The sequence below is a fragment of the Marmota flaviventris genome, chromosome 6 (genome assembly GCF_047511675.1).
Source record: "Marmota flaviventris isolate mMarFla1 chromosome 6, mMarFla1.hap1, whole genome shotgun sequence".
Taxonomy (NCBI): Eukaryota; Metazoa; Chordata; class Mammalia; order Rodentia; family Sciuridae; genus Marmota; species Marmota flaviventris.
Window position 1 is genome coordinate 31,803,560 of NC_092503.1, and position 24,200 is coordinate 31,827,759.

A 24,200-nucleotide genomic window follows, 5' to 3' on the forward strand; every position below is an offset into this window, starting at 1 on the left:
TTTTTTATTATTTAAAATAGATAGGCAATGCTCTCCATGTAAAAAAGGATTTCAGAATTGTTGCATGCATAAATCCTTTTTTCTAAATACTAATGTCAGTCTCCTAAGATTCATGTCCACATAGGGGCTAAAAGGTCAGAACAGCATTTCCGGATCTCAGTGCCAGATGTGTGTCCATGGCAAATCATGTGGCCCCAAACTCATTCTAGCATCTGGCTAAACACATTTCACACCAGGTCGTAACCATATGTAAATATATTTGAGAGCAAGTATGGAAATAATCTATCAACTTGCTTTTGGGGGGTTCCATTTTACAGTGTGAACAACTGTTCTAATGGTGCATGTTTATAACTGGATTAATGAGATTTAGCTGTTTCTAGTCAATTGCCACATGGTTGAGAAGATAATCCAATGTCTACAATATATCACATGCATACTACATGAAGATGTAAGTAGAGGAATAAGGATTCAGAAAAGAAATAATTGCTTCCCATGGGAAGGATCAAGGAACACTTCACAGAGGAAATGGAATCTTTAGCCTTAAAGGAAAGGGATTCAATAGATGGAGTTCGTGGAGAGGTGCCTTGGTTGCATTAAAAGAGAAGGGCTGGGTTGTGGCTCAGAGGTAGAACAAGCTTACCTAGCACACATGAGGCACTGGGTTTGATCCTCAGCACCACATAAAAAAAATAAATTAATAAAAGGCATTTTGTGCATCTACAGCTAAAAAAATTAATAAGAGTAGGAGAGACAGAGAGGAAGAATGTGAACAAAAGCAAAAAGATAGAAAATGGTCTAGCATTGAAGGGAATCATAAATAGAAAATAGTATTATATGACAAAATCAAACAGTAGATAACCTTAAAGTCCAGGTCAGGCTGAATTTTAGGGAACTGGGAAACTAGACTTTAGGATGTTATACTATATACTAGTGACAAAATTGCAGTGATGTATTGAGAATGATTTTACAAGGAAGATCTTGACAGAAGTATATAAATGGTAGAGTCTGAACTGAGATGGCAATTGAAATGAGATAGAAATACAAAGTTGGTTATTATTTCAAAGGAATTCTTCATAGGAGCCTTTCTGTGGAGGTAGCAGTAGTAGCAAAGAAGTTAAAGAAAACTGCAGTTTTGAGTTTGGATAGTTGAGAGGGTGGCAGTAAAATAAAAAATAAAAATCTGGAAAACAAATCTTACAGGTAAAAGATTAAGTACAATTTTGGACTTATTGCATTTGAAACAACAGTAAGACAAGTGAAACAAATTTTGGACATATGATACTGAGTTAAAAGTGATGATTTAAAACTTGGATTAGATGAGGTTACCAAAGGGTAAAATATGAATACAGAAGATGCAATGGCAAGCCAAACATTTTTTTTTTAGGGATTGGGAGGAGAAAATGGAACCGAGAACAGATGAACTGTCAGAGGCGGATAACCAACAGTGGGGTTTTCTCTAAGTAGAAAGCAGGATACCTTGATCCCAGGGCTTCCTCCTAAGTTTAGGAAGAATTTAGTGTTTCATTATTAAGTATGATGCTATCTATAGGCCTTTTATAGGTACTCTTTATAAGGTAGGGGACAGACCTATTGCTAGATTACTGAGAGATTTGTGCCACATGTCAATGTTTTCAAATGTTTTTTTTTTTTTTTCTCTGCATTTATGGAGATTATCATATGATTTTTCTTTTTTAGACTTTTGATATGATGAATTTGTGTGATTGATTTTCTAATGTTTAAATAACTCTGCACTCATGATATATTACCCCTTTTCAATGTTGTTGGATTCTGTCTGCTAATAGATACCTTTATTGCTGTTTTTAAGAAAATCTGCATCTAGGTCCAATGAGAGATATCAATCTATAATTTCTTTTTTGTAACATCTTTTGCTTTGGTGTTAGGATAATGCTGGAGTAAAAATAATGACTTGGGACATACTCCCTCTTCTTTTATTTTCTGGAAAAGTTTGTGAGGGATTGGTATTTTCTGTTGCTCAAATATTTGGTAAAATTCCAGGTGAATGCATCTTGGCCTACAATTTTCTTGTAGTAAGGTCTTTACCTATTAGTAAGTTGTAGGGTTATTTACAGTATCTGTGTTTTTTGAGAGTTTACTGGCTTGTGGCTTTCAAGGCATTTATTTCCCATCTGGATTATCCATTTAGTTTTTTGGCACCAAGTTATAGATATCATTGACCTTTGAATGTCTTAAAATCTGTTGTGATGTTTCTTCTTCATTTCATTTTGATTTGTTTTCTTTTTATTTCATACGTTTTATTTATTTATTTTTTCCTGCTTTCTTTTAGATTGAGTAGGTTTTATGATTACATTAAGGATATTTCTAGGATAGAAAGAAGCCAGGGCAGGAGCTCTCATGTATCATAGCTAAAATTCTCTCACTAAGGTGAGATGTGAGATGTAATCTCAGGGTGCACAAATGTTGGTTATCTTGTATGGAGAAGGTTTAGACTATTCGTTTTGGGAAGTCTCTTGATAAAACAAGATTAGTCTGTGGATTTCCAACTATTAATGAGGGCCCAAGCTGAAGTAAACCTGTGAATAAGTATACTATTGGATAACAAGGGTATAGTATGATCAAAACTGAAGATTGTGTCTCCAGAATATTCCCTAAAGTTTGAAAAATCAGAAAAAAATATGCTGCAATTACAGCAATGGTTAGGTTAATTCACATTTTTAGTTTTAGTAAGATCCAACCATATTTCCCTCACTAAATTTGAAGATATTGCTCCTTTTAGACAATCGCATTTTCATCAGGTGCTATAACTTTGAAATAGTTGTCAACTGTCTTTCAATATCAGGTGCTATTTGGTTTGCACAGGATAGATGAGCTCAAGGGATCACAGCAAAGTGAGTGAAGCTTCTCCCATTTCCCCATAGCTAAATTATCTGAAAAGCCATACAAAGGTAGAATAGCTGGAAGGAATTGATGGTGTTGAGTGGAAATAGAATGAATGGAAAATTGGCAAGCAAGCTAGAAATTTTGTGGAATTAATGGTTTTGGAAACAGACTAGGATAATTATTCTACTCTTTCAACTAATTACAATTTCTGTTGGATTCTCTTTGTTTGCAAAAGCTGTGATTGCATGAATAATGTAATGAAATCTGAGTTTAGTGTAAAGCACAGTTGGTCTAAATCTTTGTTCGTAAGCTTTGTTATTTCATTTTCCGTTGACAATGTATGAGATGCAAATGGGCCCATCTCAGTAACATACTAGTACTTCATTTAAATTGCTTTAACAGTTGCAGCCTGGTTCTCAGAGTAAAATTTTTGTCAAACCCCAAGTTTAGCTACATAAAGGTAACATTTTCTGTAAAACAAAATGAATGAAGCAAAAACAAAACAAAAAACCCTAATGTAGCTCTTTTCTCTATACAGAAAAAACAAACAGGAATAAAGCACCTATTCTATCCCAACAGTGTTGGCTACAGTGTAGTGAAGAAGGATACAACCTCTGGTCAGACTGCTAGCATTTGAATACTGCCTTTTCAGTGTCTCAGCTGTAGAATGCTGGACATGTTGCCTCTGGGTCCTTCTGCAAAATGGGAAAACAGTTTCATCTCATAGATTTCATATGGAAGTTAAATGAGTTAATACATGTAGTTTGCTTAAACAGGGCCAGGTATGTAGAACATAAGTTGTAGTTAATGTTACCAGGGGTTGACCATATTAAAGAATTTGTAGACCTCAGATGTTAAATTTATCCACACTTGATAGTTATCATAAAAAGGTGCTAGGAATAAAAGAGCCAAATGCCATCCATTTAAGAGTGACTTTCATAGACATTTTTAAAAAAATTTAGAGTAAAAAAATTTACTAATTTTTTGAGATTTTAATGAATGAACTTTAAGTTTTTTTGAATAAAGTATTTTCTCAGTCAAGAACATTAATCAAGTCTTAAAGTAAATTTTAATAAAATTTAATAAAACTACTTATATTCAGCATGTACATTCTAGAAAATTTTCATTTTTTTCCAAAAACAAGATATTTGGGGTACTAAGAAGTATAATTAAGGCAAGTTTTATGTGTTATAGTGGTGAACGTTAATAGCAGCATTGCTCTCAGCATAGTAAGCCAGTGGCAAAGAGCATAGGGAAATATTTTTTTTGGGAAAAAATAAACTATGTTGCCAAAGAAGAAAGAAAATTAGAGTGGATGGGAACTAACCATGGTAGGCACCCCTACTATATTTCATTGTTTTATAGCCCAAAATCTAGAAACAAATATCTATCACACATCCCCCACACACCCTACCCCCATTTTACTAATGTTAAAACCAGAGCTCTCAAAGTTTGATTTCAGTAATTCTGTAAGGTTGTATGGAGACAGTAAGGGGTCAGATCCTAGTCATTGGATCTCAAAGCCCATGTTCTGACCATTGCCCTGTCTACCCCCCACCAAAAGTGGATTGTACACTACTGAGCAAGTTTAGTAAGGAAACTAAGGCTGATCCACAAAAACAAAACTTCCCTAGATTTCCCAATATCATGTAATTTAACTACTTTCATTGTTTTGCATATTTTCTCATTATTTTTCATTATAATAAGCATGCACCATTAAAACTCATTCTGAATCCTTCCCATGGGTCTCTTGGTTTTTATGGAAGGTGAAGGGATGCTTCACCAGGTGTGATATTGGAAAGTGTGGACCTTAGGGCTGCTTCTAAGGCTTTGATGCTAGCTCTTTTCGCTTTGGGGTAAGACATTAGTCCCCTTTTTCATTTGTACAATGAAGGGAAAATCCTCAGTGACCTGGAGTGTTCATTTTTTAAAAAAATTTTTATCTATTTATGTATTTATTTATTTGTTTTGGTACCAGGGATTGAACCAAGGGGCGCTTAATCACTGAGGCACACACCCAGCCTGTTTTATTTATTTATTTATTTCATTTGAGACAGAGTTTCACTAGGTTGCTTAAAGCCTCACTAACTTGCTGAGGCTGGCTTTGAACTTGCAAACCTCCTGCCTCAGCCTCCAGAGACTATGGGATCACAGGCATGTGTCACTGCGCCCCGCTCATTCTTTTTTTTTTAAATATTTTATGATATTGTAAATCTATTCTGCCTTTTTCTGGAGGAAATTTCCAGGACTTATAAAATGGGTCTAGGTAAAAGACTTTGTACTAAGAAAACCCAGAATTGTGATTTTCAGGTTCTGTAAATTCTCTGAAATTCTTTACACTCTATACTTAGACTATTCTTTTTTTTTTTTTTTTAATATTTTCCACAGGATTATTTTACAAATGCAAATAAAGAGTTGAAAAAAGATACTCAGCAAGATTACCACCTGGAGTATGCCATGGAAAACAGTACACACACAATAATTGAATTTACCAGAGAACTGCAGACATGTGACCTAAATGACAAGAGCATAACGGTAAGGACAGTATGAGTGAATGCATGTTTGACTAAATTGTATATTTATACTTGTGAGACACTTTAAAGAATAAAAGAAATAAGTACTGAAGAATTGACAACAAAGTCACATGGGTTTTGGGACTATTTTTGAAAATCTCTTCAAAAGCTAAAAAACCTCTCCAATACTATAGATTTCAGTAAAGGTAGCTTTGCGTGATTTTAACATTTTGAAGAGCCCTTTAAAGTTTGTATAAGCTTACTTATAAATTCAACTTCTCTGTAAAATGTAAAAATTGTCAATAAAGTTTTGAAAAAATGTATTACTCAAGAAAGAATTATGAGTCCAAGTTCTAGAATATAATTCATCTGATTTATAATTGATTCATCTTTGTAAATTTCTAAAATCAAGATGAATAGTCAGCTAATTATAATCACCTGCTGGCATATTATATGAGATTTCTTATTTTCAGCTTTCATGCAAAATTAATATCTTTATGCATACACAAATTAAATATTTGGAGGACGTGTAATTCATGTGGCACTTTGGAAATTTCCATGAACTGCTTGCATTAATTTCATTTTGCATAGAACAATAAAATTTTCTTTTTTATTCACTAAATTAGGATTTTAAAAAATGGGAATATAAAAAAATCTGAAGTCGTTCTGATTAACTTTCAGCAGAGGAGTAAAAGAGGAAGAAAGTACACATGTAAAGAAGTGGATCACTTTTGTGTAATATACAGTGCAATTATACTTTAATTGGAAAAATAATTATAGTCATTTGACTTTTTAAGAAAGAATATAGCAAAGAGAACATTTAAAATGAATAGCTTTTGCTTTATTGTCTGTTTTCAAAGTTTTATTAAGGTTTGGCAAAAGCACCTTTTTCTGTGGGAGGAAGGACTGAACAGTTTCTCTGTACCTGATCAAACCTTTCCCACCCTACATCCCCCTGGGCAATCTCTCTTGGTGGTTCAGAAACCAGTTACACCTGATAGTATTTTCCCTAATTTGGTACCCCAGTCCCTTGGAAATTCCCAAGAGTCATAAAGTGACTATGGATTGCCTCTGTTATAAAAAACAAGTCCAGAATCAGAAATTCCTTCTGCATTTGCCCTTTCTGCTAATACATATGTATGACTGGAAAAAACCTATTGCAAAAGGAAAAATCTTCTGGTAATTTTAATTTTCATTCAATTTGAATTCTACCCCTGCCCCCCCCCCCCAAAAAAATGTTTCATCACATTAGGGCAGGTTTTAATTTTCCAAAGTTCCTGCTACACAGTGAGAACACTTGCTTTCTAACTACTAGCTGCTGATTTAGAATTTTGGCTTGACATTGATTCATGAAAAGTATAATCTGTTTGAGGACACATATCTTGTGTGCTGAGAATGATAATTCTTTCCCAAAAGTAATTCACCTATTTGGATCCTTAATGACTTAATCAAATTTATGAAATCAATGTTAAAGACCAGATTGACAACTGCAGCTGTCATTTTTCTCTTTATTTTTACATTTGGCTCTAAATGGAGTTCTTTAAACTCAAATCAGGTGAGGAAAGTGCTTTTCTGCAAGGTAACATGCCATATCTGATCATCAGGATAGCACGGTGAGAGTGATCTGGGCCTACCACCAGGAAGATGTGGGAGAAGCCGGCCCCAAGTACCATGATTCCAATCGAGGCACCAAGAGTCTGCGATTATTGAATCCTGAAAAAAACAGTGTGCTGCCTACAGCCTTACCATACTTTGACCTAGTGAATCAGGACGTAAGTTTCTTTAGGTTTTATGACCATAAGAATGGTCTTACTTAAAGGGTATGTGAGAGTTTTGGCTTACATCACTGTATTTAAAATGACATGACAAACAGAATGTGACTCTGTGTCCCCCTCCCTTTTTATTAAGACAGGTCCCCATCCCAAACAAAGGTACAACGTATTGGTGCCAAATGTTTAAGATTCCTGTGTTCCAGGAAAAGCATCATGTGATTAAGGTACGTGACTACTTCAGGCTAAATTTAATTGGCACAGATGGAGAAATTTCTGACCTTAAAATAGAAACAGTAAAACATATAGAAGCAATTTTCAATTATATGAAAGTTATTTAGAAACAAAGAACTGACTTGGCTATTCCACACACTGTTTCCAGAGTCTGAAAACTTGTAACAAGTATTTTGATTATTTACTAATATTATGTGTCAAAGCTGAAAGTTGGGGGATGCACTTGAGTTATTTCTTTAGGAAATACTCTTATAAGTAAAATTGCTAGGGTTGCAATTTAAAATAATATATTTACACACAGATAAATCCAATCCAGGAAGGTTATTTTCCCCATCAATGCTGTTTGAGACTCTGTTTCACTGAAAATACTAGATAGTATCATAAAAAAATTGTTGCAATAGTTTTTTTTTTTGAAAATAGGAAAGAAATAAAATCTGTGAACTTCTATATAATTATAAAAATATAGAATTGGATAATACATAAGCTCAATTTTCCTGTGCTGTGAAATTTCCTCCCAGCCTTGTACTGGGCCTCCCACAACTTTTGCCTCTAGTTAGTGAATGAACAAGTGTTTAAAAGAAATTTACAGATCCTTGGCTCTGTATTAGTAGTTGTTGGCAGTTCCACAGAGGCTGAAGATTATGATCTATTCTCTCAAAGAACTTATCAGGAGATTGTAGAAAACATGGCCAAAACACAAGAAAGAATGAGATAGAATTAGGCAAGGCATACAGAGTATTGTAAATTTGCAGAAAGTCAGACATTACTGCTTTTCTGGCAGCCCCAGACCATTTTACGAAGCGATATGGCTGCAAGAAGTGAGCAAATGTTTACATTCTGGAATTTTGAGGGGACCACATGAATTTGAATTGCTGGTCCATTTTTTATTAAACTGTGTGCTCTCAGGTAAATTATTCTATAGACTTGCCTTTAATATCTGTAAAAAGCAGGCAGTCATAATATTATCCCTACCAACCTCAAACCCCTTTAGCAGAGATGGAAACATTGAGCACATTCTACAAAGTGACTCGAATTTGTTAATATCTAATGTATTCGTTCATTGGACATATCTGCCTTTTGTTATCAAGAAGATTTACTACTTCACAGAGAAGTAAAAGGGGTGAGTTGAAGGAAAGTTCAAGTTGATATGTAGTCCTAAATACTTGTAGGATAATTTTGCCAAAGGAAGACTTGCCAACAGTGTGACCCTAGATTAATCATTTACCTCTGTGCAAAAAATTATTTTGTATTTCATGCATGTGATAGGTGAATGCAAATTCTAATCTTTTGTACTTTTTATGGTGCCTCAGTCCTTCCCTCATACAAGTGAAATGTCTTTCTATGAAAGTGTATACATACACACACACTGTGTGTTAGTAAATTTGTTACTTGGCTTAAGGGACAAATGTAAAATTGTAGGTTCAGAAGTAAAACCCAGTGTTGTACAAAATAGATAATTTATTCTTTAATAAGCAAACATTAATTGAGGGGATATAAAGACCTTAACCACTTCTTGTTGTTCTTAGCACTATTAACATAAACACTTGAGTAGAATTAAAAAAAAAATAATGACTCTATAGTTAAGAAACACCAATCTGTTTCTACCCTCTATGTCAGATATTTGCTTGGTTCTTCATCCAGGAATTCTTAGCTAGAGTTTCTATCAAAATACTATGGGCCTAAAATTAAATATTCTTGAAACTATATTGCATTTGCATCAAGAGGGATTTTAGTGGCATGAAAGACATTGGAGCATTTTTGGCAATGTTTGGAAGTCAACCAAATACCAAAAGGTCTTTTCATTTAGCAAGAGGGCTTTGAGGGAGGGACAGCAGGTTGGAGAGGAGCATGCTTGCCAACTTCTGTCATTGTAGGGGCCAGAGCTTTTGTGGCCAGAATTTAAAATTTTGATATTACTTAGGAATATCACAGGATAAATTTCTGATTTTATTGTTAAACTCTAAAACATCTTAAGGTTCATTGAATATTATGAAATGTTTTCTTCAAAAATGTATTTAAATAAGATGACATACAAAAAGAAGTTCTACTGGGAAAATAAATTTAAAATATTTAGGTTATATAGGTTGTTGTGAGACAGCTTTTCCAAAACCATTTTAATTTACAGTTTATGCCAGGTTACAATTAAATTTCAATACAAATTTGAAGTGAAATTTATAGGTCCAGATCTTCCCTTAAGACAACATCTAATACCCATTCTTTTTTTCCTAGTAGAGATGATTTGTAATAATTTAGCAAAAGTATATTATTTCATAGAATCAAAGACTTGTACATTTTTTAAAAGCCATCCAGGGTGGTACTTCTCCTTATTCCTTATTTAATGCTCCACAAATCACTATATCAAAAAGCCTCAGTCCATCTCTGATTCAAAAAGTACTTTTACAGAACATTGCTTTTGTATTGTTTTCTTGGTATGTCATTTGCAGTGAGCTTTAAGAATATTGATTAAAGTAGTATTGTGAGAAATCAGTTTCACTGTCTGGACTGTAATTCAAACAAAGAAATAGTTCATATTTGCAGCTTCAGTGTTGATACTATACATTTTGTTGCTGTTATAACTATAGAACTAAATAGATAAAATATATCAGTAATTCAGTTATGAATGTGTTTAATGGGAATTACTAAATCTAAAAACATTTTTTAATTTAAATTTTAGTCATGTAAAAATTATTTACTGCTAAAATTATGAAATAATAAGGTCAAAAGTTTTTTAGGTCATTTTTTATTGGTAGATCATGATTGTACATAATAATGGGATTTATTATACATGTATATAACATAATTTGGTCAATTTCATTCCTCAGTACTTCCTCAAGTCAAACATTACTGAAGTTATTTAAAAAAAATATTTGTGGGAAAAATGGGATTATAGTAAAATGGTGTTTCCAATTCATTTGTGATTCTGGTTTATTATTTTGTATTTTTAATTTATTTTTGTGTGTGTATGTGTAGTCCTAGAAATTGGAAATGGGACACTCTACTGAACAACATCTCCATCCCTTATTAATTTTTATTTTTAGACAGGGTCTTGATAAGTTGACCAGGCTGGCCAGGAAATTGGAATCCTCCTGCCTTAACCTCCCAAGTTGCTGGGTTTACAAGTGTGTGCCACTGTGCCTGACTGTATTTTTGATTCTTGAAAATAATCTTTAAAATTATGACTTGAAGATGTGTGTATTGTTAGATGACAGCATGTCACACTTGCAGGTGGATATAGAAATTGTAGAAAAGAAATTTTTTTTTGGTAATTTATATTAAAACCACTCCTCATCTGAGGCAATCTCTGTGTCATGCTTGAGACTTACTGCTCAGCCCATCTCTCCCTGTGGCAGCAGGACTCTACCTTTCACAGACAGTGACCTGATCCTGAATCTAAAGTTTTAATGGAAGGTGATTCTCAGTAATGTTATTATTAAGACTAACAATAATGCTTGGATATGCTCAGTTAGAAGGTACAGGTATTTGGTTTAAAACTTTTTCTTTTAGGGACTTTTATTGACAGGGGATTCTCCTCATGGATAAACCACAACTCTGATTTATCTATTTAAAAATCATGTGTCTTTTTCAAATTAGTAAGTACTTGTTGACAGCCTACTATGTTAAATAGAAAAACAGTCTGGCAAAATCACCATTTCTGAGTCCTTTAAGGAGAAAGGTTGACCATTGCTGAGTTCTAAGGTAGGATTACTTTTACTAGTTATATTTTTACTAGTTATATGGCCTCTGACAAATTATTTATCTTTGTCTCAATTTTCTCATATGGAACTTGGGTAATAATGGTTTATACCTAATAGGGATTTTATGACTGCTAAGTAGATCAAATGATTTTAATATTTGTGAAGCATTTAGAACAGAGGTTGGCACATAGCATCTATTAAAGAAAATTATGCAGATCATTTGCAATACACAATTGCTAATCTGTTGATTATCTTGGTAAGTTTCTGGGTTGCCAAGGGATCCCCAATCAGTCCTTTCTAGACAGAGTTAAGAAATAAGGACTAGATTGTCAATAATTTTATATAGGGAGGTCACCTTGAAAACATTCTCCTTTGGAGAATATAAAATTGATGAAAATAAAACACTGTCCTAACTCTTTTCACCATCAATAGATGCAGAAAGGGAAATGCTATACTTTCTAACTTGCTACTGAACAGAATATCTTTCATGACATGAAATTAGATACACTGCCATTCTCTTCTATTGGTGGCATTCATAAATCTCAATGATTCACTTCAGGGAATGTTTCCTAGGACAAGAAAATCTAAGAATAATTAACAGTAAGTAGCCATGGAATGTTCTTGAAGCCCGAGTATTGTATAGCCGTGAAATAGTTACTCAAAATTGATTTCTTATACTAGGCATGTAACATGAATATTTGGCTTTATGTACTACACTAAATGGATTCTGCTGCCATTTCCCTGTTGTGTTGACTCCGTTTTGTTTTAAGAATAAAATACACTGTCAATTGGCGATTTTCATCATTTATGCATTTCAGAAATGTCAAGTGTGGTAGAGAGTTTCTATTTTTGAAAATGTGTGAGCTTTCTGGGTTAATTTTAAGTTGTGAGAATTTAAGCATTCTCAGTGTCAAACTACATAATTTTACAACTCTCAGAATTAGCTCATCTCTGACAGTGTGTCTTGTTCTCCCCCCACCCTGAAATGGTATTTCAAAAATATGTTAATTGGTGTAGGATTTTTTTACCTGATGGAACTAGTGTTTTGGTTTGTTCTCAGGATGCATTTCCACAGATTCTGTGCTTTTGTTATCATTTTTTTTTAAAAGATGGACACAACGTCTTTACTTTATTTATTTTATTTATTCTTATGTGGTGCTGAGGATTGAACTCAGTGCCTCACATGTGAGAGGCAAGTGCTCTACCACAGAGCTATAACCCCAGCCATTTGTTCTTGCTCTTTTTTTTTTTTTAATGTGCTCATTTCTGTTTTATTTTATCATGTGGGAGACTAGTAGGTGTTTGCTGTTATCTGTTGACTGAATGATTGGCTGTTTTTACCTCAATTCCATTCCAACCTGTAGAAGTTGTTTTGCTCACTTATGTTTGCCTTTTATCTTTTGCTAATTTAACCCTCTTTCTCAAAGGCAAATCTCTGGATCTTTAGATGGATCTATTTAGCAAGTTGAAACAAATTGACTTTTACCATAGGCTTCATGTGAAAATACTTTAAAAAAAATAAACACTTGCCTTTTATTTAGGCTTCACCTACAGCTAGGAAATATATTGCTTTTTTATTTTTTATTTGTTCTTTTTAGATGCACATGACAGTAAAGTGTATTTTCACATTATATATACATGGAGTAAAACTTACTTTAATTAGGACCCATTATTGTGGTTGTACGTGATGTGGAGTTTCACTGCTCGTGTATTCATATATGAACATAGTAAAGTTATGTCCAATTTATTCTACTGTCTTTCCTATTTCCATACCCCCTTCCTTCCCTTTGTTTAATCCATTGAACTTCTATCCACCCCTGCCACCCGATTATGTGTTAGCATCCATATATCAGAGAGAACATTCAGCCTCTGATTTTTGGGGATTGGGTTCTTTGTGAAAATACTTTTAAATACTTTGCAACACTGTATGTTAAATTCTTAATGCCAGTGGATTACATTATATCCTTTGAGTTTTTTCACCAATTGAAAAGTGGATGATTCTTGACCCAGATTCTAGAAAAGGATTTATGAAATCAAAACAATTGTGTTTCAGAAATTTGTTATAAAGTTTATAAATGTCAAATAATTTTATTCCTTATATGCAAGTATATCTGAAGTTTTATATATCTTTTATCCATTAAATAATAGATGAAAATACTTGGACATTTCCTGTGGCCCAAACTTTAACTTTGGACAGAAAAAGGTGGAAGGAACACCAAATGGAAATAATTTAACTCAAAGTGTATAATTTAAAGATTGCTGACTTAGGATGCTCAGTGTTGAAAAGTTCATTCTAGATCCCCTTGGGTTGCATTGACTTCACAGAAACATCAGAGATTGCCTGGCTACGTGGGTGTTCTTAACAGTCACTTAGGAGTACGAGGTAATTGAATGCACTTTGAAAGCAAGTCTGTTCGTGGAAGTGACTTATTGCTAACTCTGGCACTAATTAGCTTTCTGACCCTAGAGAAAGTACTTAACCTTGCCTGGTCTTCAGATTCCTTCCCTGTAAGATAAAGGGATTGAAGCAGATGATCTCAATTGGCTCTTTTTATTTCTATATACATGTGGGTTGATGAAAACAAAAAATGAAGTGTGTGCTGGATTTGGATGCTCCATGGTTTGATGTGCTTGGTTCTCATAGTCCCTTGGCAGATCAGGGTGAAGTACCTCCTTTAGAGCTAAAAGGCCATCTTCAGCTCCTCAGGCATGGGTTTCTTAGCATTTATTTTGGCACATCCCAAACCTTTCTGGAGCATGATAAATGTCCCAGAACCCCAAGAGAATTAAATGTCTCAAGACATTGACGGCTTCTTGGTCCACTAACATAAATACCACGTATTTAGAAAGAGGCCCAGAGACTTATTTCTGGACTAGAAACCATTCACTCTCTCTCTCTCTCTCTCTCTCTCTCTATATATATATATATATATATATATATATATATATATATATATATATATATATAAGGGTGCTTAACCACTGAGTCAAATCTCCAGCCCTTTTTTGTATTTATTTAGAGATAGTGTCTTACTGAGTTGTTTAGGGCCTAAGTTGCTGAGGTTGGCTTTGAACTCATGATCTTCCTGCCTCAGCCTCCCAAGTCACTGTAATTACAGGTATGTACCACCATGCCCGGCACTATTCACTTTTTAATCTTTACCCATGTACTTAACTGAGCTTATTACTGATATTTAATGACTATTAAGTTTCTATAATAGCTTCTTATAATATGTAAAGGTAACGAAAATTTAAGAATTCAAATCAAATCCAACTATAAGACCACAAATCTTGACAGTTTCCCTGTTATCCAGCTGCTGTGGCATAACTTATGGGGTCAGACAGTGTATTTCAAATCTTGGATTCACAACCTACCAGTGTGATCCAGGGCAAGCAGTGTAACTCTCCAGAGTTTTAGGTTTCCATCTGTGAAAGGGGCCAGTAGTTGTACTTATCTCAAATGTTAGTGGTCATAGTCTAGGGAGACATTGCTTATGTTGGACATATACTAGATATCTCAATAAATAATAGCTATATTACCAATGTACTTTGTTTTCCAATCTGTTAAATCTTAAAAAATAAGGATAAAAATGAAGAGTGCCACGGGAGTAGGAAGGCTTTATTGAAATAGGTAAAGTGCATGATGATGTGTTTTAATGCTGCTTTTCATTAGCTTCATGCCCTGGGGCAAACAGATCTCCCAGAGCTTGTATCTTCACTTACAAAGTAGGAAAAATAATTTTCAGTGAAGATTAAATGAATACAAGTGAAAACACCTGTTGCACAATAGGCTCATAATTGCTTGTTTTCTTCCCTTGAAGGGGATTATGGAGATGGATGACTAAAACTTCATCTCGTGTTTTCTCATACTTAGAGTCGGGGCTGCTCTGAAACCAAGGCAGGCAGTAAGTCTCCTTTTTTATTCTGAAGAAAAGATTCCTTGGGAATTAGATTTCATAGCTTCCTTCCATTACTCTAAACCAAATGAAATTTAAGCTAATTTCCTCCTGTTCTTGTCTAAGTAAGGATAAACACCAACTGGCGACTATCCTCTGGGAAATATTCTTTCCCATTCTTGGGTCACCCATTAGCCTTCCATTCTGTGACCTTACCGTAATGCCATTTTCAACTGACATAAAAATATATTTATTTTCCTTAGTCCTTTTTCTACCACCCAACTCTACCACCAAACTCATATATCTTTTTCAAGTAGTCCAAAAGGTTGATGACAGAATTGAAAAGCACTTCCTCATTAATACTACTTATTAGCTATGAAAGTGGGTACATAATTTAATTAACAGCACTTTTATTGATAGAATACTGATGTTTATGTTGAATTCTAGATCTTCATAGTACAAAAGAATGAAGAGATAACAGTAAGATATGAATGGCTTTTACACAAGAGAAGTATATAGATAAATATTTGCCTCTTACTGCTACTTGAAATAATCGTCTTATTAAATGTCCACAGACTGACTGTCAGCCTGACTGTCAGCCGGCGAGTTCCCACCACTTTAACACACTGAAGCAGAGAAAGTTTAAGTAACTTATTCAACACAGTACAAATTACATGAAGGAGAGTCAACATGTGAACACAGGAGTTTCCTAGGAAAACTAGTGCAACTTTGTACAGTTTACCAGCTAGGCCTTAAGATCTTTTTAATATGTATATGTTACAATGAAAAATAATCTGTATGGGAAATCTTTGATAGTTTATATCTGGCCTGAGATTTCTCCATAAGCTTCTCAGGTCCCAGGCTACTTTTAATTTTTTTTGACAGCTTTATTGAAATCTAATTGTATCCAGAGAACTGCATGTATTTAATGTATACAGTTTAATGAATTTGGACACATTCAAGCATCCATGATGCCATCACCAAAACCAAGGTAATAGTCCTATTTATCACTTCCCAAGTTTCCCAATGCACATTTGTTTTTGTTTTTGTGAACACAACATGAGATCCACCCTCTTAAATTTAAAGTGCATAATACCATATAGTGTTGGGCTACTTTTGAGTCTTATAGGATCTGTGTAATTTCCCAGAGCTATATGAACAGACCCCGCTAGAACCATCCAGAGACATCAGTTCAAAGATATGGGTAACTAGCAGATGAGTACACATGGGTTTGGTGTTTTTACCTTGAGGGGTTGAAAACTGGTCAGTAATAACAGAAAATGCATTAAAGTTTCATTTGTGATTTAGGAATTCATTATATTTAAGATTAGAGTTAAGATGATTATGCTGAAGATTATGCTTATGGGTACAAAAAGGAGCAGAATGTTAGAGATGATGTTAAAGAGAAAGGTGTTGGCAGTAATTTCAGTGGATTGAAGGTAATGAGCCTGTTAATCTTGTTGGACACATGCTGTAGCATAAGGATGGTTGGACACAAGCCAACAGCCTCTGTGTGAGCTGAGTCAAAATCCTCCATGGAAATGAAAATAATGGTCATGGGCTGTTTTAGTCCCCTTCCCAGTTAACAGTCTGTAAAAAGTGAGTAGTCATGAGAGGAAATGCTCACAATTTCATTTGGGGCTTACATTTATTACAAAATGCTTAAAGTACCCCGAAACAAGAAGACTCACGCTGTTGGGGAGAAAACTGAAGTGTTGGCATCTTAGAGTGGCCTAAAAACAAGACAATGGGTGTCCAGGTTCCAAGCTGACTTTAGCCATTGGTCATCAGCCATTGATTAATGTGATTGTACATGGTGCCTCTCAAGGGATTGAATTTGTTAATAACATGACTTAAAGATTATAAATCTGTGTAACTGAGAGGTCTTTCTAAGTGACTGCTAACCCTTAAACTTCTATGACTTCTTTCACTAAATAATGGAATTGACAAAGCTGGAAATTGATAAAACCAGTGTATAAATATTTACTTATTTACGACATTGACACTTCTATAGTAAAAGGCCAAGGTCATCTTAAAAAAAGAATGCAAATAATTTTTGTGTGTTCCCATAGGACATAATAAGCCAATTTTATTTCAATGTCTCTTTTCTTTTTTAAAAAACCTTGAACCCAGTGCCTTACATGTGCTAGGCAAGCGCTCTACCAATGAGCCACAACTCCAGCCCCTCACTGTCTCTTTTCAATGTAAAAATTTGGGTACCTATCAAAATAAGATGGCATTCATTACCCTTTTGATGCACCATGATTTTTTAATAGTTTTTTTTTTTTTTATGGATAGAGCTTTAGTAATTAGAATAAAGAATTACATATGTAATAGGAACTCATTTTAATAAATTTGAAATTCAAATTTATAAAGCTCATAAATCCAGAGTATAGTTTTTCACACTTTTGGTCAAGTTAAAAAAGGCTGCACAGTGGTATTTAAAATATCAAGGCTCTCTTGATATATTTACTTTGAAGGTATTTCTATATCAAAAATTCAGGTTATAGATAAGACATTTAATACGACATATATTTTATTAAAAAAATTACACTAACATATCAAAAATGTTACGGTTGAGTCTTGCTTCATTGAGTTGTTATTGATGTATATTGTAGAGTATGCATAGAATGACCCCAATCAGATCTTTGGCAGTGACGTTCAGGCCTTTGTGATGGATCTGATTGTTGCTATTGTTTGGAGATATCCTCCAAGTGGCCTTGAACCAAGTGCCCTGTTTGAGAACACTATTTTCTATTTATTAGAATTTTCTGGAAACTGCCTTTGTTGAACTATATTTTTTAGCACCCAGTAAAATGCCCTTCATATTAAGTAGCATTAATTACCGTATTTTGTAGCCTTAAACTGTTTTAGTCAACAAATGCAAGGAAGCATGAACACACATTGCACATCTACTATCACAATGCACTATTTTAGTTGCCCGCACATGAAGAAGAATTAAACAGTTTATGGCTCTGACATAGTTTATTCCTTGGCACACTGCACATTTCTTTGTGGAAGTGGAGACGCAAAAACACCAGCTGTTTCCTGAAACCACAGCTGGCTTTCATTACAAAATTTGAACTAATTCAGATATAAGGGATACTTTCTTCGATGAAGGAAAAAAAGATTTATGTTCTAATGAAGTAAATGCATTGTAGTTAACTCTACACATGATTCTACTGTAATGGATGCATTTTAGAAACAGTATTCTGGAAGTTACCTTGCTTACTTTAACATGCATTTCATTATCAGTAAAGAGTAATCTTTTTTTATCATGAATGGCTGAATCTGGAATTTTAATATTAAGGAAAGAAAGGACCATGTAAATAACTGCTAATATGTGTGTCTATACTAACTATAGCCTCTCAGCCTTTAGGCTAGCCTGAGGAAGTCCTGAAAGTATAGAACTGGCACTTTGGTCTGTGGAGTGATTTAGAATCAGATATGTACTCAATATGCCCATTATATATGTTAAAAAGCTGGAAACATCCTTTCACCCTATACCTCTGAATTGCAAAGAAGACTCACAGAAGGTCTACTGAGTGTCTAGTTCAGACAGCAGTCAGTGTAATGTGTTTTGTCAGATAAAGGACAAAATGAAAAAAGCCTTTATGACAATTTAAAAATAGGACTCACAGACTAGAAGAGGAGAAAAGATGCATTCAAATAATAGAGAAACCCCAAAGCTAGCAGGTAAACACATGTCAAACTGCATGACAAAGACAGTAAAGGTAAGAAGAAATGAGAGACCAGTAAGATTTGGGGCACAGTCCCAAGCCATTTGAAAACAATAATTTGGGGAAAGTACAAAGAAATTAAATTTTGGAGTAAGTAGAGTAAGTGGTGGGATGAGTAGCAGGCAACCTCTCTGTTTATGTACTTGAGGCACCAAAATAAAATTAAATGGTCAGAACCAACACTGAGCACAGAGCACTGTCCATTTTGTAGTTCATCTATACTCATAAAATAAAAGCCCCTGAAGAAGGCAACATTGCTATCCTTGTTTTACAAATGGAGAAACTGAGGCCCAGAGAGGTTAAGCAAATTGTCTGTTACGGACAACCCTCTTTTGGTATTCTTTTCCCTGAGGATGATAGTATATTTTTTAAAATGCACATGTATTAGCACTTTTGATGTTTGGACTCAGAACGTGACTTTCAGATCTGTCTGTGGGAGAGAGCCATCAATGGCTAAAAGTAGGATTCTTGCTTCATCATTAACATTCTGAAGTTTTACATATTAATCTGGGCGGAAGCTCCATTTGGTTCCACATGTGGCAGAGAATAGTTGATGCTATAACCAACATCTGCTTGTACTAGAGCCAACGAGCAGCTGCTGGCTCCACTTTCAACCCATAGTCTAATATGTCGAGTTAGAATGCAGAATCTCGCAGTTCCTTGTTGTCAGGGCAACTGCATTTTTTTTCATCAGAGACGCCTTAACCATCCCAAAGCCCCTAGTGTGAAAAATTGAAAGGGACTTCAGACTGTGGCCTTTAATACCTAAATGGGGTCACTGACTTTATCTTGAATGATACCATTGTGTGGTTTTAACAAGTTTTGCTTAGTGTTAAAACTCACAAATTGCATCATACTCTCTCAAATAGAACTCAAGGCTACCTCTTAATTGCATGCATATGCATGGAACCATTTAAAGTCAGGCTGCAGGCAGTTTCAAAGAAGAGGAGATGGTCTTTCACTTCTGGTAGAAATAAGGAAGGGATCATCCTTAGCTCTGGTAACTTAAGTGAAGTTTGTTGAACCTGTGTCCTTTCTCATTCTCGATGTCCATCAAGTTTTTTATAGTTAAATTATGTCATGTATCTGGCTACCTTGTAGGAGAGCTTGTAGCTTGTCATTTTCGTGACTCATTGACCTAAAATGTTCTTGTCATTGCCCAACATTTGAAAAAGCACTACCTTAAAGCTACCCCACCAAATGTGTATTTGTTTCTCTTAATTATTAAAATCATTCATAGGTTTTTCTAAAATCATTCTAATTAATGAGATCAAATATTTTCTTCATCAGAGTTTATTTTAATATGACCTCGAGGTAAAATTAATCCTTTTGGATGAAAAATGACTGTATGTTTCTCAATCAATATCTTGGTCTGTTAGTAAATCTGCTGCCTTTCATTTCCCTTAGCTTTTATGATGATCTTGGTATCAATAGATACTCATATGAAAAATGAAATAACTCCTATCTTAATATCATCCTGAAGGTGCTTTGAAAATGTTGAACTTTCAAAGCTGGGTGTGGTGCTGCATTCCTGTAATCCCAGTGACTTGGGAGGCTGAGGCAGGAGGATTGAAAGTTCAAAGACAGCCTCAGCAATGGGGAGGAGCTAAGCAACTCAGTGAGACCCTGTTTCAAAATAAAATACAAAATGGGGCTGCAGATGTGGCTCAGTGGTTGAGTACCCCTGAGTTCAATCCCTGGTACCAAAAAATTTAAAAACATATGTTGAACTTTTAACTTAGTGAGGCCCTAAGCAACTTAATGTGACCCTGTCTCAAAATAAAATGTATAAGAAGGGTTGGGTATGTCAGCTCAGTGGTTAAATGCCCCTGGGTTCAATTTCTGGTACCAAAAATACAACAACAACAAAAATAACTAGTTGAATTTTAGAAAACAAATACATACTGACTATACCAGAAACTATGCTTTACTCACTGCTTATGTCATTTTTCAGATGAGGAAACTGAGGCTTAGAAAAATTTGATGTCTTCTCTAATGTTAAAGAGCTAGAGAATGGCAAATGTTGGGTAGGGAACCCAGCCTTACCAGACTCTAATGTCTGAGCCCTTAATTTTTGCTACACATACAGGTGTTAGGAGTACTATGAACCTGAACCATTGACTGAATTTATAAATGCTTATGTTTGAAGGGCTTTATCTTTCTGGTTACATAGGCTTGATTTCAAATACTTGTTGTGCCATTTATCACTTATATGACCTTGAGTAACTTGCAGAACTTCTCTGAATCTTACAGTTTCCTCATTGGCAAAACAAATACAATCTATGAATCAGATTACTGTCAAAATTATTTGGAAACCTGAGGCATGAAAGAAGTAATATACCATCATTTTACCGTAACCTTTATTACCTTGAACAGTCTGAACCATCTGTTTGCTTTTTTCAACATTGTACTTCATGGTGGCAGAAAATGAAGTCCAGTGAAGAACACTGCTTTTCTCATCCAGTTTAATTGAAACTGGTTTTCAAATTTAGGTTTTAAATTGCTATTATCTGTTTCTCTCTTTTAACATATGAAATATAGAACAACTTCAAGGTAAAATAATGTACCTAAAATTTACATCCCTTTCTACTGTATCATCTTTTAATAATCTATAATTAAAGAAGTTTTAGAGCTCTTGAAAGAGCTCTAAATTACTTGGATGTAATTATCCAATAATTTAGAACAGTTGGAATTTCACTTTGATTTCATTGAGTTGCCTGAGACATTTAAGAGGGAGAAAATTGAGATGTATTTGTTTATATTGAACTGAATTTAATATGATGCATAAGTCCTTTTACAACTTGAAATTTATTACTTTTACTATCTTTGCTTTTTATTTCTATGTTCACTTTTAAGATAAAGCCTAGTTTTTTATGAAACAGGCTGCCAAATGCACTTATTCATATGTAAGTCAAACTCTCATTGTAAGGGTGTGTAAAATTCACAAATTAAATTTACAAGGTAAGAGAACTAAGTTCTTTTTTTAGTGAAAAACAGGAAATGTCAGTACTGTGAGTAATATTTTCCACTCTTATAGCTCTTAAAAATTCCCACTGGATTATTTGTTAATTCACATTATTTCAAACTATATTTATTCAAAATAGTAAGGGTTATTTTATGGAATAATTTATTTTTTCTTCACTTTAAATTAATAATCATATAGAATTCATAAGCAAAAGGTTGTGTTCCTTGACTGACCCTTAACGGTCTTGAAAAGAGATCACAACTTTGCATTTTTTCCCTCATTGTCTGGAAGACGAAGAGTTTGTTTTATACTCTGTTTCTCAAGAGAACACTTTATTTTAACATGAGAATGCTTCCTGTGTGGACTAGCTTTATTTCCAGCACAACATATACTCCCTAAAACAAGTAAAAAAGTGAACAACATATAAAGAAAAACTAGTGATGTTCCCCTTCTTCCAAATTCTACTTCCCTGAGGTAACCAATAGGAACAGATTCATTTGTATCTTTCTATAACTTGATACTGCAGAAAATATTTACAACATTAATATGTTTATATTAGGTTAATCTCCCTTTAAAAAAAACCAAGCTTGTGATTATTATACATATATTAATTTGTTTTTTCAAATTACCATGCTTACCATTGCAGGTCAAAATATAAAAACACATTTATTTTAATATTAACGTAACAATCTTCCATTAAGTATAAACCATAATTTTGCAGCCATCTACTATTGGTGTACATTTAAGGTGACTTAAAGTTTTTTTCTATCATGAATAATGCTTCAATAAATGTTCTTTTATGCATATCTTCATGTATCAGTAGTTACCTTTCTTTAGGATGCATTGCTAAATGCATTGAGTCAACTTATGTGTATTTTGAATATTAATATAAATTTCAGACTTGCTTTCTAGAATTCATACACTGACAAGATGCAAATATTTTCTCATTCTCTTTTAAGCCCTGGATAATCTCGGTCTTTTAAATTTATTCATGGGAGGCTCAGTACTGAGTAGAGGACTTGAGGACCTTCTGAAGATGCCTGAAGTTCCCTCCCTGGGCATCTCTCTCTTCTCCCATCTCTTACTGTGTGAACTGTAACCTATGAGGCCCCCCATGGACTCCCAACTCTGTGTGCCTAACTCAGGGAGAACAGATTCTGCCTGGGTTCCTCCCTCCTGTGGAAGCCTGTAAACTCCAGCAGTAAACTGAAGAAAGAGCAGGACTGACCTTGTTTGTTTCTCATTTCTCATAACTCACTCTCCTTCTTTCTCTGATATCCATTGTCTTGAGACACTGATCAATATCATAACTCATTGAAGAAGTTCAAATTAAAGCCACACTTGGATACCACTACAACCTATAAGAATAACTAAAATTTAGTCATTGGTAAAAAGTGAAGTAATAGGACTCTAATACATTGCTGGTGGAACTACAAAATGATACAATCACTTTGAGAAACTACTTGGCACTTGGGTAAAAAATTTAAAATATACCTACCATATATTCCAGCTATTCTACTCCTGGATTTTTTTTCCAAGAGTAATGAAGCATACATCCACACAAAGACTTCTACCTGAGTTTTTATAACAGGTTTATTTATGATAGTCAAGAAGTGGAAACAATCCAATTCTCCATGACTATGTAAATGAAGTTGGAATATCAGCTTCACTTGGAATAAAATATAATGGAATATTTCTTGGCAATTTAAAACACTATTAATACACAGCCAATATGGATTAATGTGCAAATCAGTATGCTGAATGAAGTAAAAAAAAAGCAGAGCTCATATAAGACAATTTTCATCCCGCTCTCTTATTGAGGTGGGGATACGACTGTTTCCAAGGCTTGTCTGGAACTCAGGGCCCAAGTAATCCTTCTGTTTCAGCTCCTGGAGTAGTGGGGACTACAGTCATGCACCATTGTATGGGGCTTGATTTCCAGTTTTCCTTTTTTTTAATAAATAAAATTCTAGAAAGTGTCTGTTATCTATAGTGACAAGAAACCATTCAGCAGTTTCCTGGGATTGAGGATGAACAGGAAGGGAAGACAATGAGGGACTGTCCAGGGGCTTGAGGAAGCTTTTGGGGATAAGGAGTGTATTTGTTATCTTGATTGTGATGATGATTTACAAGGGTGTGCACATCAGAATTTATCAAATTTTGCACTTGAATTTAAATAGGTGCAGTTTAGTGCATGTCAGTTATACATTAATAAAAGTGCTCTTTGGAGTCTTTGCTTCTGGTTTTGTTCATCATTTTGATTTAAGTTTTATAATGTTCTTTCTTTTACCTTTGGGAAATCTCTCTTAATTTCTTGCTAAGTTTGGCAATATGTTTTAAGGCCTGTTTGTTGTTGGCTTTCAGACATGCAGGTGTTTTCCAAGCCAGGATTGTCCAGAACAATCTAGTTATCCTTCCACTAGGGACTCAAGTTTTGACAGGTGCAACTCTATTTTGCCAGATTCAGGATTTAGAAGACTGATATGCCATGACCTAAGGCACAGAGAAAAGATGATCCAGGTGATGCTT

The 24,200-nt window shown here is 34.4% G+C and overlaps 1 protein-coding gene across 1 annotated transcript in view; it reads left to right on the top strand.

Annotated features, from left to right (window-relative positions):
- Positions 1–24,200, top strand: part of Moxd1 (monooxygenase DBH like 1) — a 73,919-nt gene that overhangs the window by 15,594 nt on the left and 34,125 nt on the right. The window contains exons 2-4 of the mRNA XM_027938529.2: positions 5,248–5,394; positions 6,977–7,144; positions 7,285–7,368. Coding sequence (XP_027794330.2) covers positions 5,248–5,394; positions 6,977–7,144; positions 7,285–7,368 — 399 coding nt within the window. The remainder of the gene's footprint in view (positions 1–5,247; positions 5,395–6,976; positions 7,145–7,284; positions 7,369–24,200) is intronic.